Below are 18,356 nucleotides of genomic sequence, written 5' to 3'. Positions count from 1 at the left end.
AAAGAATGTGGAGCAAAATGGGTTCGAAGCCATTGCACAAACACGGCAATTTGCAATTTAGACCCCAGAAAGATGCATATTTTGCCACTTCTGCAATTAGTATCCTTATAGTCATCCCTTCTAGAGATTGTTATTTGTTACCAGAAACCCTAACAATAAAGGCAAATCATTCAATGCATGCTTGAGAACGCAGATAAAAGACAAACGGCTTAATGCAATTTGTGCTAGTTGTCTTTTCTTAAATACTGGATTTGAACTATTCTTTATTAGGCGTACAGGCATTGATTAGTTAACTCATTCACTGCCATTCACGAACCCACTCGAGAACTGAAAACACTACGTAAAGGGCTACCCCCGAACCTGGTTGGGCCCTGCCCCTTCCCGACCAAGCGGCGAAATATAGTGATAACAAAATGATCATGCAAGAATAAAAAATGCTGTTATAAAAATTGATACATATGGGATTTTTTCCAACACAAGTGCCCTATTTTAAGTGCAAAGAAATTAATTACCGTAGACTGGAAGACCAAAAAGACTCTTTTAATGATTTACATGTCAGTTTACCAAGCAATCCAGCTTGGTCGCCTGAGAGTAAGAAAAAAAAAAACTGATGCAAAGTCAATTTTAGACCACATACAGACACAGTCTGAATAGATAAACAAACAAAAACCTCCAGACTGCTGACCGTCTCTGAATTCAAAGCAGATATTTGTCGGTAATCAGTCTCTAAAAATCCAAGTCTGCATGTTTACGCTTGGATGGTGTTCTTGGCGCTGAAGGCCACGTAGTAGAGTAGGATTCCCAGGAGGGCCGCCACCACCTCAGTGGAAACCCACGGGCCGCTCCACACACCCTAAGTCACAATGAAACGACCACAGTCAGTCACCCTGCTAACATTACTTTAAAAGGTGGACAATTTGATGCACTCACATATGATGAGTCATCATACATTTGTGATTCTTCTTTCTTTTTTTTTTAAGCTACGCAAGCTTCAACAATCGGTCCGATATATATATATATATATATATATATATATATATATATATATATATATATATATATACACACACATATATATATATATATATATACACACACACACATATATATATATGTATATATATATATATATATATATATATATATATGTATATATATATATATATATATATATATATGTATATATATATATGTATATATATATATATATATGTATATGTATACATATATACGTATGTATATATGTATGTATGTACAGTAAAGTCTCGTTATATCGATATTGGATATATCGATAGTCCCGGTTATATCGATACTATTTCTATGCACGCACGGAGAAAATTACATGCAAACAGGGTCGGATATATCGATAGTCCCGGTTATATCGATATTTTTTCGGACTCCCTTGAATATCGATATAACGAGACTTTACTGTGTATATATATATATATATATATGTATATATATGTATATATACTGTATAGCTATGTATTTTCCTTTCCGGAGCAGTTTTGCAATGCATTGACTTTCTTCAACTGTGTTGCATGAAGTCAACTCAAGTTCACCGGTAAATGTGAGAGTAATTTTTAGGTACATCCTTAAATTTCACCCAAAAGCCAAATAATATTTTCAAGGAACTGCATTTTAAACATACATTTTAAAGGACAACCGACACCATTTTTTTGTTTCCTAACTGACATCAGAAAAACGTTTTATAGCATCTAAAATACACAAAACATGCAGGCTGATATTTTTAGTCAAATGAAAAACACCAAAAAATGTCTTAAAGTCTCCCAAAACTACTCCAAAGTGATCTGAGAAAGTTTCAGTTTCAGAAGGTCCCGCCCCCTTGTTCGTAACGTCACGCCAAGACGTCTTGCCTTGCTCGAGAATCACAACAATGGCTTCAGATTCGGAGAAGATGCTTTCTTGTCACTCATCCAGTTATGAATATGATTCAAATAGTTCTGAAGAGGAAAGCATAAATGTTTGCAATCAATTAAAGAAGTCCTTCCAAATCAATTCAAGCCGTCAGGACTGATGTGTAGCGTCCCAGAAAATGCACAAGATGGCGCCAAAGCTCCGTTGGAAATGGGCTGATTTGTCTGCTGGGAATTTGTGTCAACTAGAATCAAATCGTAGTCTTGTGCAACACACGATTCGCCATTGCGTTATTTATGTGTTTTCCTTCTAATTTCGCCATCCACATGGATCAACACGAAGTTTTCAGACCAAACAAAGTACCCAAAATGCATTGTGTGTCGCTTTCTCGGTCAGGGGCGTTCCTGGCGTGACATCAGGAATCGTCACCAACTCAAAAACAAGACTTCCTGAATATTCAGCGCAAGTCTTAAAACGTAAAATACAGCTATATGCGCTGGAATTTTTGTAAAAAAGCTCAGTAGAAGCCATTTAAAGTGATTTTACAAATTATGGACTTGTCCGGAGGCGTCGGTTGTCCTTTAAGTCTGCCCATTATTAGATAGATGTTGGTGAAGGAAAGATAAATTGACAACAGGGACATGAGACTCACCCTGTGGTCCACGTTGACCGAGAATAGAGGCTGGATGGCATTTACATCTTCATTGTTTCTCTGCGCCTACAAAACCCATAAATTCTCATTCGAAAAAAAAAAAAAAAAAAAAAAAAAAAAAAAAGACTTAAGTAGCCTAGCGTCTGGCACTCACTTTGCGCAGTGCGCTGTAGGACTCCTCATCAAAGAACTTGACTTGGTAAGTTCCTGAACTGGCCTGCTTGTGAGGAAGACTCCAGGACACCTAAAATCAAGCCAAAGTCATGTTACAGTTGATTACAAGGAAAAACATGCAGCCCTCAGATGGTGAGTAGGAGACAGTACTTACTAAATGCTTATCAAGATAGAATGGTATTACGACAAGCTATTTCATTGTTGCTCGTATATTACCGGTATATTGACTACCATGGAAAAAACTGCCGGCAGTGATGTCCTTATAGCGGTGAGAGTTCGGCAGCGCAAAAGATCACAAATATGTTAATGGTGCAAACACGGTTTGCATGTCATTAATGCAGACCAGTGGCTTCTGAACTCTGGGGAATCCCATTTGAGAATATTTGTGTTGTGAGTTCAAGACCCGGTCAGGCCTCGCTGTGTGGAGTTTGCATGTTCTCCCTGGGCCCGCGTGGGTTTTCTCCGGGTACTCCGGTTTTCTCCCACATTCCAAAAACATCCGTGGCAGGCTGATTGAACACTCTAAATCAGGGGTCGGGAACCTATGGCTCGCGAGCCATATATGGCTCTTTTGATGATTGCATATGGCTCGCCGATAAAAACTAAATACATATTGTCGTTTTTTTCGCCGTTCATTTCCCGTTGGGGCTGCAGTTGGCGGAAAGTGCAATTTTGATTGGATGACACTGACCTAGAATGGCCGAAAGCGCCATTTTGATTGGATGATAGAGGCCGTCATGTTGAAACAGGTAAACGCCCAACGAGTGCACTTCACGCCCAACTAGTGCACTTGAGCGTGAATGCACCGGCGCATTTGAGGAGAGAAAATGTTCTGATTCTAATTTGCAATGAAACAATACCATCGATGAAACAGTAGAATGTCAGTGACAATTTTAACAAGCCCCATATTAACGTTAGCATCAACATACTTCTGCGAGAAGTAAATTGCAGATAGTAAGTGTGGAAGCTTATGAGCCGTGTGCAGGCTAGCTAGCAATCACGAGGAACGGAAAACCATTCATGTTAACGGTGAGTACTATCACAAAGTTATTTTAAATAATACATTCTGATATTTTGTTGAAAAGTGGCCGTGTGAGCGTTTGTATGTGCGCGCGCGTGCGTGTGGCTCTCACCGAAAAACATTTCTAAATATTTTACTTTTATGGCTCTCTTAGTCAAAAAGGTTCCCGACCCCTGCTCTAAATTGTCCCCCAGTGTGAGTGTACAACATATCCCAAAATCATATTTACATTTCTTGGCAACAACAGTGTGAGAGTTTTTCTGTCCGTTCATTTTAATTGCAACAAGAAGCTAACTGGAAGGTAATTGGACGATCACTGGCGAAATCTGAAATCTGTCATCTCCCTGGTCGGTCCACTGCCAACGGGCAATATAGAAAACAAATTGCACTGAATGTTAAAAATGTTTAAAGTATCCAAGGCCTACCTGATACTTGCCAACATCTTGGCCTCTGGTCACTGGAAACTGTCTTCCATTCACATCAGCATACAGAGTAACGCTCTACAAAGACCCACAATGGTTAATTGTGGTTATTGTTACAATGGTTAGTAATAGCTTTTGCTGGCAATGGTTGGCAATCGTCAAGTAAGGATAAGCAGTAATTATCAATGGTTAATATATGCTCATGGTTAACCAAGGTCTGAAGTTTCTTGAAGTCAGCATATCGCCTTGAGAACTTACCTGAGCTCCGTTGCCACAAACCAAGCTAAGCTCCACGATGAACACAGACTCTGCGGAGATGACAGCGTCTGAGGTGGTGTAGGCCGAAGGGGTAATACTCGGCTCCGTGCAGCTCTCTCCTGTTACAAGAAACAATGTAAATACGGTGTATGTCAACATCTGACAGGGGTTGTCATAGTTACAAGGAGCTGCTTTAAATTGGAAACGTGGATGATTCCATTTATTGTTTATTCCAATACCTTTATATCAGGAAAAATACAGACTTTGACTTCAACTGTAAGACAAGTGGGCATACTCTCTTTTCGGCAATGGACTCTACACCTGCGTGTTTGCTTTCAACATTTAGCTTGTAGTAGACCTGAACATTCCATCATGACGTACCTGATCCACTGCTAAAAAGGATGCTTTGATCCTCTCCTCTTTCGTCTAGAACTGCTTTTTTTATTTTACTTCCCGGTTGAGTGAAGCTGGAGTGTGTGGCTGCCGCTGCTCACCAGCAGAAAATAATATCCTGTGACTGTAAAGTGTCCTTGAGTTTTGAAAGGCGCTTATAAATGAAATGTATTATTATTGTTGTAGAACGAGGACTATTCTATTATGGTTAACCTGTACTAGGTGAAACGAATGCACTCCTACCTAAATAACTGAAGCGGTATATGTCACAGTAACGACTGTAGTATTTTGTGATGTCTGGTGTACCTAGAAGGTAGTACTAATAGCGCGGATGGACAGTTTTGCCTCACAAGTACCATGCGGATGTTTACTCGTATTCTAAATTGCCTTATTAGATGGAATCAAGAGCGCATTTGTGCCTGGACACAAAGCCAGATAAAGACTGAAATAAATGCCCATACGGCTTTTCATTGAAACATCGAGTTCCAATCGAAGCTCATTACCAAACTAGCTCGTTGTAGCATTTGGAAAACTACGTTTCCCCCAAGTCGACTCTAATATATCTTACCCGAGCATGCAACCACCATCAGAGTGAGGAATGCAGCGACTATCCGGATCATTGTAGCTTTGGGGGCTTTACACGTTGTGAGGTTAAGTGTTGCTTCGGAAGAAGTCTACTGAAACGCTGCTGTTCTGTGGCCGCGGCCCGGGGAAAAAGAAAAGAAAAACCACTAGTCCACATCAGCAAACCACGGCGATCTTGTCAGTGCGCATGCGCCGAAAGTGACGTGGGTCGTAAAGGACACGTCTTTAGACACGGTAAATTTGCACTGTTCAAATATATTTTCATATATTTTAAAATACTTATTCAGACTGCTAACGTTGATTTCATGTGTTTGTTGTGGTCAAAATTTTATGTTGGATACTCTTCTTGAAAACCTCTTTATCCGGGCTTGGGATCGGCACAAGACACAACATACTTTGTGTCTTTGTCGTTCTTTTAAATTACAAATTATTTCAATAAAATAAAAAAGTACTCACTTAAATTCACGTTTCTTAATAAAAATTCAGATACATCAAAAGACAGTCCCCATCTCATTCCCTTCTCCCTTTTATTCAGTGAACCCCTGCATTTTTTTCGGAGGGGCGGGCCAAGCTACCTATCTGCAAGAACTGAACTTTGGGGGGTACCTCGAACTTAATTACATGTACAAAGATAGGAAAAACATGAACTGCAAACCCCGTCTCGGTGCGCGTACCTCTTTAAGAAAGTCACGTGACCACTACCGAAACCGTGTCGACACAGCGCTCGTGCGCCAAACTGTGTTTAAAAGGAAGCGCATCTGCCAACGGTTTGGACGCGCAAAACGAGCATCAAGTGAGTGGCGCCTTACTCTGCGTTAAAGGACAACCTAGGTCTCCGGACAAGTTATGTCCATAATTTGTAAAATCGCTTCAAATGACTTCTACTGAGCGTATTTTACAAAGATTCCACCGCATATAGCTGTATTTTACGTTTTAAGACTCGCGCTGAACATTCCGGAAGTCTTGTTTTTGAGTTGGTGAGGAGTCCTCACCCTACGTCACTGAAGGAACGCCGCTCACCGCGAAAGGACATAGCTTGCATCAAATACATTTTGCTGTACTTTGTTTGGTCAGAAAACTTCGTGTTGATCCGTGTTGATGGCGAAATTAGAAGGAAAACACATAAATAACGCAATGGCGAATTGTTGTATGTTACACCGAGTTAACTCTTCGATATTCGTTGACAAAAATTCCAAGGTGAAGAATAAAACTATTTCCAACGGAGCTCTGCCGCCATCTTCTGCATTTTCTGTGACACTACACGTCAGTCTTGCGCACCGTGGCTGTCATGTGAATCTCAGCCTGACACATCTCTCACGCTGTGTGTCACTTCCCTGAGAGTAACTTTCTACGACCATTCTACAAATAAAGAGCCGGGTACCGTCCACCATTGCTACCATCCTTCGCAAAAAGCTTGACACAAAGGTGTTATTTAGTCGATGCTTTCACGTGACTAATGCCACCGAAATTGTCACGTGCGAATGGACAGCTGGGGCGGGGCCGCCGCTCCCGACCGCCGCCAGCCAAAGAAGACACAAAACAAAATTCCAGTCGAGGAGAAGAAGGAGATCATTGAGAAACACGAACAAGGTGTGCGTGTTGATTCCCTAATCACCGATACTGGGACATTTCAACGAGTCGCTGTCACCTCACCAGTGACATGATTACGACGTCTAGCGCCTCGTTGTGTTTTGTGCTGGCAAGTCCAAGAGTTTTCTTTGCCCGAGGTGATTGTTAGCCGCAATCGCGTAAGTTTGTTGCTTTCCGGGATCGTGAGTGCCATTTTATTTTTCCTAGCTTGACAGGCTTGTTGTAATAAAATCTCTGCCAGCACCTACGGGACTCGAAGTGGATGCAGATGACGTCGAGGAGCTTGTTGCTGACCATAATGAGGTCCTCAACACAGAGGATTTGATTTGCCTTCAAGCGGACAATCAGAAGCAGGCCATTCAGGAGTGGATGTGCAGGCTTTTATTGAACAGTTCCATCCAGAAAAGGCTATGAGAATCATCAACATGATGAATGATAATGTGATGCCTCAGTTTCGTAAGATCTTACAAGTCAGAAAGCAACAGGTGTCAATAAAGAGCCATCAACGACCATCACAAATGTAAATAAAGTGACTTTATTATCCAGTGCAGTGTATTTCTTTCATTACAATACAATAACACATTTATTATACATAGAATAAGGTATGTTGTGTGTTGTTTTAAGGCTTATTTAGTTGAAAATTATATTTTATGGAGACCTGGGAAATATTTTTGGGGATACACACTTTTCGCCTTACACTGTCTGGGAACCAATTAAGTTTGTAAGCCAAGGTCTCACTGTATTTTGAAAGTAAGTCTTAGTTTATTATTCATACTCAGTTTTTCAGATGAAATGTCGCATTTGCGGCAGCGAACTTTCTTACACCAACAAGAGCACCTCCACAATGATGAGGCATTACAGGGCAAGGTACGAGAATGAAGTTCCTGATAGATCCCGCATAAATCCAGGTATGCAAACATTATTTTGCTTTGTCTGACTCTCATAATGTAATGGTTAGGTCTCAGTCATTAATTATGATTTGTGCTTAACAATCAAGCTTCCCGGAAGGTGCTGCTTGATAAAACACTCCTATACTTCATTCTCAAAGACTGCCAGCCATTCAGCATTGTGGAGAGTGAAGGGTTCAATGAACTTATTCAGGTCCTCGAACCCTCATATTCTTTGCCATCCAGTCACCTTCAACATGGCGAATGTCAGGGGTTTATATCATCTTTATAGGCGGTGAAACAGCGCCCCTCGAGGAGGAAATAAAAATGTTGTGTCGCAAGATAGAGTGCTAACAATTCTCTGTCGAAAACACTATACTTCTGTTTGTTATCTTGCAGCTTTTGACTAAAAAATGCAAGGGGCTGCCATTCGTTCTCCATAAGATGCTCGACCACCACCCCTACGGCAACGTCAGACGCATCGGTAGTCAAAGCTACTTGTGCGGTTGAGATCAGGTGGACCAGAAGAATTGCATCCGCGAGAGCGTCCTTGGCTTGTTGAAAGGACTGTGCTCGTTGCGGAGGCCACTCAACGGGGTCATTAGCCTTCTTTTGTCTCAAGGTGCCATAGAGGGGTTGTAGGAGGTCAGCAGCATGCTCCGCCCTCTGCCCTACAGATCCACCAACTGGACGTTAGACGGCTCTTCAAGCAGCAGAAGATCAAGAAAGCTGCAGGACCTGACAGAGTGTCCCCCTCCTGCCTGAGAGTCTGCGCTGACCAGCTGGCTCCGGTCTTCACACAAATCTTTAACAGATCCCTGGAGCAGTGTGAAGTCCCATCCTGCTTCAAACAGTCTACTATCGTCCCAGTTCCAAAGAAACCAGCACCCTTGGGATTGAACGACTATAGACCTGTTGCTCTCACGTCTGTGGTCATGAAGTCCTTTGAACGCCTCGTGCTGAACCACCTAAAGAACATCACCGGACCTCTGCTAGATCCTCTTCAGTTTGCCTACCGGGCAAACAGGTCTGTGGAGGATGCAGTCAACATCGGACTGCACCACATCCTCGACCACCTTAACAACACAGGAACCTACGCAAGGATCCTGTTTGTGGACTACAGCTCTGCGTTCAATACCATCATCCCAGAACTCCTCATCCCCAAACTTCTCCAGCTTGGTGTGTCCCCCACGATCTGCCAGTGGACCCTCAGCTTCCTGACAGGACGGACACAACAGGTCAGACTGGGAAATATATCATCCACAACACGAACCACGAGCACTGGAGCCCCGCAGGGATGCGTCCTCTCTCCATTGCTCTTCTCTCTCTACACGAACGACTGCACCTCAACGCACCCAGTTGTCAAATTCATAAAGTTCGCAGACGACACCACGGTCATCGGTCTCATCAAAGACGGCGACGAGTCTGCGTACCGAAAACAATTGGAGCAGCTGGAGCTCTGGTGCAGCCGTCACAACCTGGAGCTGAACACGCTCAAGACAGTTGAGATGATCGTGGACTTCAGGAAACATCCATCACCACAGCTACCCCTCACACTATCCAACTGCCTTGTGTCAACCGTTGAGACCTTCAAGTTCCTGGGAATCACAGTCTCCCAGGACATGAAGTGGAAGGTCAACACCAACTCTATCCTGAAAAAGGCCCAACAGAGAATGTATTTCCTGAGGCTGCTAAAGAAGCATGGCCTGCCACAGGAGGTGCTGCAACATTTCTACACGGCTGTCATCGAATCCATCCTGTGTTCTTCCATCACCGTTTGGTTCGGGGCCGCCACAAAAATGGACAAAATCCGACTTCAACGGACAGTTAGGACGGCGGAAAAAATCATTGGCACCGCCCTACCCACCCTCGAGGACTTGCACACTGCAAGAATCCAAACTAGGGCGCGGAAAATCCTACTGGACCCTCCGCACCCTGCCCACCACCTTTTCCAGCTACTCCCCTCAGGCAGGCGCTACCGATGTATGTGCACCAAATCCAGCAGACATTTAAACAGCTTCTTCCCCCAAGCCATTAACTCTTTGAACTCTTTCAACAGTAGCCAAAATGAAACTGTATAGTGCCACTTAGCAGTTTTTTTGACGACGATACTAGTGCAGCGTGTTCTACCAGAAACAAATTCCTTGTGTGTTCTACATACTTGGCAATAAAGATGATTCTGATTCTGATGAGGTAGGAACCGGTTGTAAAAATTAACCATGCCCAAAAATTCTTGCAGAGCCTTAACTGTGGCCGGGCGGGGGAAATTCACCAATGCCTGCATTTTGGCTGGTAAGAGGATGGCGCCCTGTGTAGAGATGCCCCAAGAAATCGATATCGGACAAACCAAATTGGCACTTCACATGGTTAACGATAAGGCCGTGCGAATCAAGGCGCTTGAAAACCATCGTTAAGTGTGACAGGTGTTCCTCTGGTGCACCATGTGTAATGGTGAGGTCCACATGCTGTTGGAACGTCTCGCGATGCCCAAGCGCTCCATCGTAGCGAACTCCCCTTTCGCCATTGCCAATTTTGCCGCGTTGAGGCGACGAGCGCGGGCAAAAACTGGCGGGCCAACCGTGGGAATGAAATGCTCGACCCCGTGTTTACTATCAGCATTGGAAAAGGCGGAAGTATTTAGCAATAGTTAATCGGTCAGCAGACGTTCATAAACGTTACTTGCCGTTAAACAATTTCTGGGTGTTAACACTCCGAGCCCTCCAGCCTCACGGGAAAGTGGCAAACGAGATGCGTCAATCAAACGACGGTTAGCAATGTCCACAAGTAGCCCATGAGCACATAAAAAATCTGTGCCGATTATCGGAACTGTGATCGAGGCGACAACAAAGTTCCACTTGAATTCCCATCCGTGGAAGCACACAGTCACCGACCTGGAGCCAAAGTTGGCGATGGGCGAGCTGTTATCTGCGCACAGGGGAGGCCTACATCCACCTGCCATCTTGTCCGCGGCTGTGGGCGTCAGCAGGCTGACTTGTGATCTGCTGTCCAGAAGAAAATGTCTACCTGACGAGGATTCTGTGCGGGAAAAGGAATCCGCCAGCATCCGACCCGAACAGCGACAGCATTTTGCCCATGAGATCCACTGCTGTTCCGTCGCCGAGTCCGGGAAGGGAAAAAAGCCTGTCTGCTCTCTCAGAGGCCAATAACGTGAACCGTCTGCGCAGCAGGTGTTTGAGCGCCACGTATTTCTCACTCTGTGGAGATGCCCGTAAGAGCGGCAGCACACGACGAGTAGTGTGCTCGAGAGACGCCACGACCAGATAATATTTCGGCTCATCTGTCGTGAAGTGCTTCCACATGCTGGAACCACAAAGCCGGATCACTGTGCCAGAACTCGGGCAGCCTCGCGGCTGCGAGTTGGAGCATCGGTCGTGACGACATCGCTGAGGAAGACACCTCTTTGTCGGTTGGCAGGAACATTTCAAACGTCGGGGTCACCAGTGTAGTCATTGAGGAAGGAGCACACACAACTGAATGTAGACACGTGTTTATTCCAACGGCTAACAAGTGGATCTGGTTCCAACATAGAAAATGCAGTAAAATATTCTTACATACTGTGCACTTGCTGGGTGTGATGCCTGGTCCAAGTGCCCGCCACTCAATTACTTTAGTCCCATCTGGTGGCATTAAAATCACTTCGAATTGTTCCCTTGTGTGAGCTTTATTCAGGTGATGTCACTATACTTTGTCATCTGTTGGCAATTGAGTTTTGCAGGTCGCAGTAGTGCCTCGGCAAGACACCCGTTACAGTTCCTCAGCATCATTGCTGATGGACTAGAGATGTGTTGTTCGCGAACGAACCGGCTTTAACAGCTTTGAAGTGAACAATTAATAGGGAGCCGCTTTAGAAGCTGGCTTTTTTTCTGCTTCGGTCAAAGCCGAACGTGATTGGTCAAAATCCGTAGTAAAAAGATAGAGGGAAGGGGTTTACAAACACACGCACACACGCGCGCACACACGTACACACACACACACACACACGCGCGCGCGCGCGCACGCAGACGCGCGAGGGGTTAGAGACACAGTGGCACACTGAGCAAAAAATAGGATCAATTCTCTCAAAGCTGAGGCACTTGATATATCTAACGACTAGCTAAAACGTTTACCTGGATGCTGATTTCTTCTTTTTTTCACAAATTTTACCAATTTAAAGACTTAAGAGTTTATAAATATACACAATAAGATATTGGAAATTATTCTTGACCTTATTTTGAGCTGAGTCTTTGTTTTTTCTACTTTATATATTTTTTTGCACTCCGATGTTGTACTCCATGTTGAATATGTTCAGAAAACTATAAATAAAGCCATATACATTTTGTGCTTAAGATTGAATGACTGTCTGTGTCCTTTGTGTTGTCACATTTATTTTGTTTTTGACTTCAAGATGGCGCCGCAGGAGTGGCTGCCTTTACAGCAGCTCCCGCATTTTGTTTTTGCTGCTGTAAAATGTAAATTTCTCCACTACGAGACAAATAAAGGCTGTTCTAATCCAATCTATTTTATTTTTTGTATCACTCCATGTTGTACTCCATGTTGATTATGTTCAGAATAATATAAATAAAGCCATATTAATTTTTAAAGAAATTATATATTGTATGATTACATTAGTAATTCATTTTACATATCACTTACCTTATTTTTTTGTAGTAAATTAATTTAAGCGGCAAAAAACCCGAGGAGCCATTTGGGAAGCCTCTGTTGGGTAAGCCGAGTCAAAAAGAACCGGCTCTGTAAAAAGAGCCGGAATTCCCATCACTGTGATGTACGGTGCCACGAAGGTACGACGACCCTACAATGACAGGGAAGTAAAACTGCGAGGGAATCCCAAGTATTTGTAAAGCACTTTGTTGTAGCTGCAGCTGTTGTGAAATTGTTGTATAAATAAAGGAGTGTTGTATTGTATAACACAAAATAACAACTCTACACCATAACACATGACATAAAAAAGCATCGAAAAGAATACAACCTCGGCACGCCTTCTTTTTAGAAGCGGTTATAGACGAAAGAGGAGAAAACAAAGAGGTCACAGAATGCATGACAAACATTATGATGCATATATTTACAAACAACCAAAGCCAATTTATGTTGTTCCAAAAATCAAGGAGTACTGTACTGTACTCCGAAACCAAATTATTTCTCCTATAGGCCTATAGTGTTGATAAAATTAGATGAAGCATGACTTTTCAAACTAAAACTACTTTAAGTTTCTCATTCGCTATGGCGACCCCTATAAGGAAAAAGCCGAAAGGAAAAGATTTTTGTTTGACTTTTTAAAGTTTTTGTTGTGAAGTGTCATCTTATTCCTTCACCGGAAAAGGCTGTTACTATTATGACAAACATTCACACCCTCTTTCTTCCTTTACTTTGCTAGCCAGCCAATCGACGAGTTAGCTTGACTGGCTTTTAAAAGTCGTCGTGTAATGATTGATATGAATTATTTGGGTCTTGTCATCTAGCTAACGCATCACGTGAAACTAAACAAGATGAATATACGAAACGCCAGGGTAAGCATGGTGCTCGAATGCCCCTTAAATAGGGGGTTACCTCAGTTAGCCACATCACCGAGCAGACTAAACGTGCTGCTGCTGCTAAGTGCATTAGCATTGCGGCCAGTGCTGCTGCTGCTGCTAAAAAACTGTACTTAAGATGTTGTTTTTGTTTGTACGTTGTGCAGACATGATCGACAGAATGTCCTATCAGAGGCGAGACGTATTTTTAGATGCCCATATTTTGTATGTATTTTATGTTGAAGTGAACGAAGGACTCAGACGATGAGCTAATGCAATGTAGAGTACTCGTGTAAAATAGACTAGTACTGATTTGACTTCTCTACTTAAAAAAGCAAGTACATGTAAATTACACTCTTTTGGTATTGCACAAAATCGACATTGTAATTTTTTGGTCCGGTCATTTTTTTCTCTTATTGTTTGAATTAAAATTTCAATGGAATTGTCTCTCATGTTTGATTTCAGCCCGAGGACCTAATGAACATGCAACACTGTAACCTCCTGTGTCTGCCAGAAAACTACCAAATGAAATACTACTTTTACCATGGATTGACCTGGCCCCAGGTTGGCCACCTTTCATTCTCTTTTGACACATTTCATTTTGTATTTTTGACTCTTGTTTCCTGTATTTCAGTTATCGTACATCGCAGAGGATGAGAATGGCAAAATAGTGGGTTACGTGCTGGCAAAAATGTAGGTGCCTTATACATAACATTACCAGCAACCGGAATAACCTTCATTGTTAATAGGATGACTTTTTTTAAGGGACGAAGACCCAGATGACCTGCCTCATGGACATATTACATCCTTGGTATGTCTATGCACGAGATTGATGCACTAAAGTCACCTGAAATTACATTGTGACATTCAAGTGACACAATTACAATTTATACATCAGAGATTTGCCATAATCATGTTCTAAGCATAGAATGCACCTGTTTATTCTGGTGCGAACAATCCTGATTCTGAAGAAAACAAATCTTGATTTTTCAGTATGGAAGTTGATTTTCCGTGGTCACAAAAGGTATGAAATGACCAGTTATAAAGACATTTTGCACCTTACCCTTACTTCTACAGACTACTTTCAATTCTGTGGATGAGTTGAAATTTGCGGCAAATTACACATTGACATCATTGTCACGCGTAAGAAATGAACCATCTGCTCGGCTCTGTTATTACTATCACCATAAATGTCTGTGTTTCAAGTGGGCTGAAAATAAAGTCAAATGAAAATGAACACGTACAGTACAACTTTGCAGATGGAAGGACGATTGTGTGTACTCTCCAAAACACTTTCCTCACCCAGGATTATTTGGCTATTGATGACATATAGGTCAGATGCATGTGACCTGAACGTCGATCCTGCAGACCCATTGAATACATTTCCAATTTATATCCACATACGCCCAGATTTGTGTTGAAAATATTGTACTGGTCACACAACAGGAAAAAAATCACGTGTCTCTTTTGCGGTAAAAAAAAAATAGAACTGACTTATAGTTGGGGAAAAGCAAAAAAATAGAACTGACTTGCCGCGTGAAGTTAGCCTTAGAATGTCTGGCTAAATGCAAACACACAGTGAAAATGCCACAGATAGGCTAACAAATAGAATCTCTGTGATGGTGTTTAACAATTTAAGTGGCAGACATTTCAACGCAGAACACCCTGGCCATGACACATTGAGACAAACGTTTAGTTGTTAAGAGTTCAAAGCTGAATGCAGCTGTGTACACGTCAAGCAATAAACATTGGCCTTGAATGTCTCCCAGGCGGTAAAACGCTCCCATCGACGTCTGGGTTTGGCTCAGAAACTGATGGACCAGGCCAGCCGAGCCATGATTGAGAACTTCAATGCCAAATATGTCTCACTTCATGTTCGCAAAAGGTACCGCACATGTCCTACATCCAAGACGTCAGGTTGCTCGTGTTGTTTTCTAACCATTCTGTTGCCCTCACCTCAGTAACCGAGCAGCCCTCCATCTCTATTCAAACACACTCAAGTTCCAGTAAGTCTCTATCTATAAATTTAATGGAAATCTGAAAGGGTTGAATTTTGGCAACTGGAGTTATCTTGGGTTTTTGAGGATTTAAGGTTTTTAAGGCTTCTTAACTTCTCAAAATGCATTGTTCAGTTCCCATATATGTGTTTGAGCCAACATGTAATTCAACAACCATGGATTTACCAAAATTCAACAGTTTTCCTGAACGTTCTGGTGTAGCTTATAAACTCAAGCGATGGAATGTATCACCCACTCCTCTGTTTCATGAAGAAAATAGAATGGAAGTGAGCCACGTTTCTTGTTCCTGCGCAGGATCAGTGAAGTAGAACCGAAGTACTACGCAGATGGGGAAGATGCCTATGCTATGAAGAGGGACCTGGCTCACATGGCATATGAGGTATACAAAATAAATCATTTTATTTAAAAAAATATGTGAAAAGAGACTCAAAAAATAAGCACATAATGAATTCTCAAATTAATCAACCATGTAGATGTTTTTTAATTGTCCAACAACAATCCCTTACACTCACCAACAGTAAGCTTTCATCAGAGGTGGCCTATTTGTGCCTAAACACACCTTTCTTGCCGATTTTAAAAAAATGTGAACACTTTTTATGCAGTATAGTTTATTACTGTGAACCTTTAGAAAAAAATCTGATGTTGCCTAACCTAATACGTATTCGATACATCCTACTTAATAAATTACTGATTATCGTTTTACTGATTATCATCATCTGTTTACATTTTGAAGAAAGTTTGAACACAGACACAGCATCCATCCAGTACAGCTCAGTGGTTCCCAGCACGAATACAATGTGCCACTACACTCAAGGCACGTGTCTAAATTCAGGCTGTTCTGCACTAAATACTGTTTGGAGAGGAAAAAAAAATCATAAACTTGCTTGAATAATGTACCACAATATAATGGTGGTTCACTGTACACACAGGTGTCAAAGTCAAGGCCCGGGGGACAAATTAGGCCGCCACATCATTTTTTCGGCCCTGAAAGCAAATGAAACTTGTGAAATTCTATGATGCTTGCTAAAATCCTCACCAAAATGTCATATTTTTGGATGTAATCCACAATAACAGTCATTATTATTGACTTCAGATTTGAAAACTAGTTATTCATTAATTTGTTGTGCGCTCTATTTGTAATATGTGGAGTGGATTAAACATCCTAATGACTTCCCCAAATTCATAACGGCCCTCGGGAGGAAACCATAATTACAATGTGGCCTGTGGCAAAACATGACTTTGACACACCCCTGTTGTACGGTGTTGAGGATGGAGTTTGACAGTACACTCTGATTTGGACTGTGGCTGTTGCATCCCATAGCTGAGAAAGCCTGGCCCCCGCGTGCCAGGTCAGGAAGTGCCTTCCGGCTCCGGTGACACAGAAAGAGAAAACGAACGAGACAGTGGTGGAGACAGCAAAGAGTTAAGCGAAGTCAGTGAGGCCACCGAGAGCACGGACGTCAAAGATTCCTCCTCTGATTCGCAGTGACCCTTGTTGGCTTTTTCTATTTTTGTTTTTAATGAAGAGGGGAAATACCATAACAGCTTTTTATCTCCCTTTCCCATTTTGACAATATTCTTTCAATCATAACCTGATGACGAACACTGGATTTGCTAGTTATCTTTTGTTTGCTGTACACATTTGTCTGCCCTTTGAACATACTGGTGCGAATAACTGCGTTACAATAGTACAGTGTTACGCCACTACCAACGCAATTAAAATAAACACATCAGGAATTCAAGAACTCGTACTGTGGTTGATCCAGTTCTTTAAAAAAATGTAATAATGCTTTTGACTTCTTGAAGCTGCCACCAACATAGTTCACTGGCACCGTGAATGGTGCATTAATGCCATCTTGTGGCCGATTTGGTTTTTCTGAACACAAAAGCAAATAGCGTTCTAGCCACAAGTAATGGAAGAGGTTCCCGGCTCATCAAAAGCAGCCCGAACTCTTCACATTTTCAAATAGGTTATTGGAAATGGAAAGAAGCACAACTCCTCCTGAAAACGTTTTGTGATTGCCAACAGGTGTCACAAGATGGCTAAGCACAACATTAACATCAACAGAGTTTTATTATTAAAATATTTCAATAATTGTTGTTCCTTGCAATATTTGAATAAAGGCATGGAACAGATGTTATTCAGAAACCGAATCGTCTCCTTTAATACTCCAGACTTTGTTAGTTTTCATCAACTTAAGTCACAGAATAGAAATCAGAATCAACACCGATCTTCCCCAAATCGCACACCTTTTTCATTTTGCTGGCTGTTTTTTTTTTTACCGATATTGCAACATGATCCACTTTAGAGGAACTAAGTATGTCAGTGAGAGATTCACGATAGAGAATGTCCCGGGTTGGATACAGGCCACAAGAAATGAAAAACATCTTGTTTATGGTTCATAGCCAGTGATGGGCTTGTGCCTTGTGTATGTGAGGCCAACACAGGAGGATTTCTTTTTTTGTTTATATAAAGAAGGATCACGAGACAGCTACCATAAACACCCAATGTGCCATACAGGGGGCATAGTTATATCAGTGGTGGGCCGTCAGGGCCAGCAAGACCTTCTCTGCTGGCCTAACATAATCAGACATCATTATAATAATTATAATAAAAGTCAATTTCATTAAAAAAAGTATTTTTTCTAAATATATAATTATTCTACATACTGTTTTCTTGATGTTATATCCATTTGGTTATGCTCCTTTCAGTGTTGTAGTTTTAGGTCAGAGTTTTTAATCCAATCAGAATTCAGCTAGTTTGTGTCGCCAGGCTGTATGAAATCTGACAGACGCCTTCAGAATCAACAGTGAGGGCGTCTGTGCGCTGTACATGAACGGGCACATGTAGTTGATATACAGTTGCGATAGCCAATCAGATCACGAGTTGGCACAGTAAGGCCAGCTAGAGGGCCTCGCTTTGAACGTACGCATCCTGTGATTGGATACT

At 42.1% G+C, this 18,356-nt stretch overlaps 2 protein-coding genes across 2 annotated transcripts; one reads left to right on the top strand and one right to left on the bottom strand.

Annotated features, from left to right (window-relative positions):
• Positions 1 to 524: 524 nt before the first annotated feature.
• ssr4 (signal sequence receptor, delta) lies at positions 525 to 5,535 on the bottom strand. Its single transcript, XM_088998684.1, has 6 exons — positions 5,367 to 5,535; positions 4,406 to 4,524; positions 4,151 to 4,225; positions 2,685 to 2,774; positions 2,531 to 2,596; positions 525 to 853 (listed from the first exon to the last, which is right to left on the bottom strand). The coding sequence occupies exons 1-6, from the start codon at positions 5,416 to 5,418 to the stop codon at positions 749 to 751; spliced, it is 507 nt and encodes a 168-aa protein (XP_088854810.1). The 5' UTR covers positions 5,419 to 5,535; the 3' UTR covers positions 525 to 748.
• A 7,689-nt stretch (positions 5,536 to 13,224) lies between these two features.
• naa10 (N-alpha-acetyltransferase 10, NatA catalytic subuni) lies at positions 13,225 to 17,151 on the top strand. Its single transcript, XM_088998613.1, has 8 exons — positions 13,225 to 13,385; positions 13,854 to 13,952; positions 14,023 to 14,081; positions 14,154 to 14,199; positions 15,158 to 15,273; positions 15,350 to 15,394; positions 15,701 to 15,785; positions 16,728 to 17,151. Exons 1-8 carry the CDS (start codon positions 13,365 to 13,367, stop codon positions 16,893 to 16,895), a joined length of 639 nt encoding a protein of 212 aa, XP_088854739.1. The 5' UTR covers positions 13,225 to 13,364; the 3' UTR covers positions 16,896 to 17,151.
• Positions 17,152 to 18,356: the final 1,205 nt, after the last annotated feature.

This window comes from Hippocampus bargibanti, linkage group LG01 (assembly GCF_051943395.1).
Source record: "Hippocampus bargibanti isolate YZ-2025 linkage group LG01, ASM5194339v1, whole genome shotgun sequence".
NCBI lineage: Eukaryota > Metazoa > Chordata > Actinopteri > Syngnathiformes > Syngnathidae > Hippocampus > Hippocampus bargibanti.
Note: the sequence above shows the minus strand (reverse complement) of the source record. Positions and strands in the feature narration are given on the sequence as shown.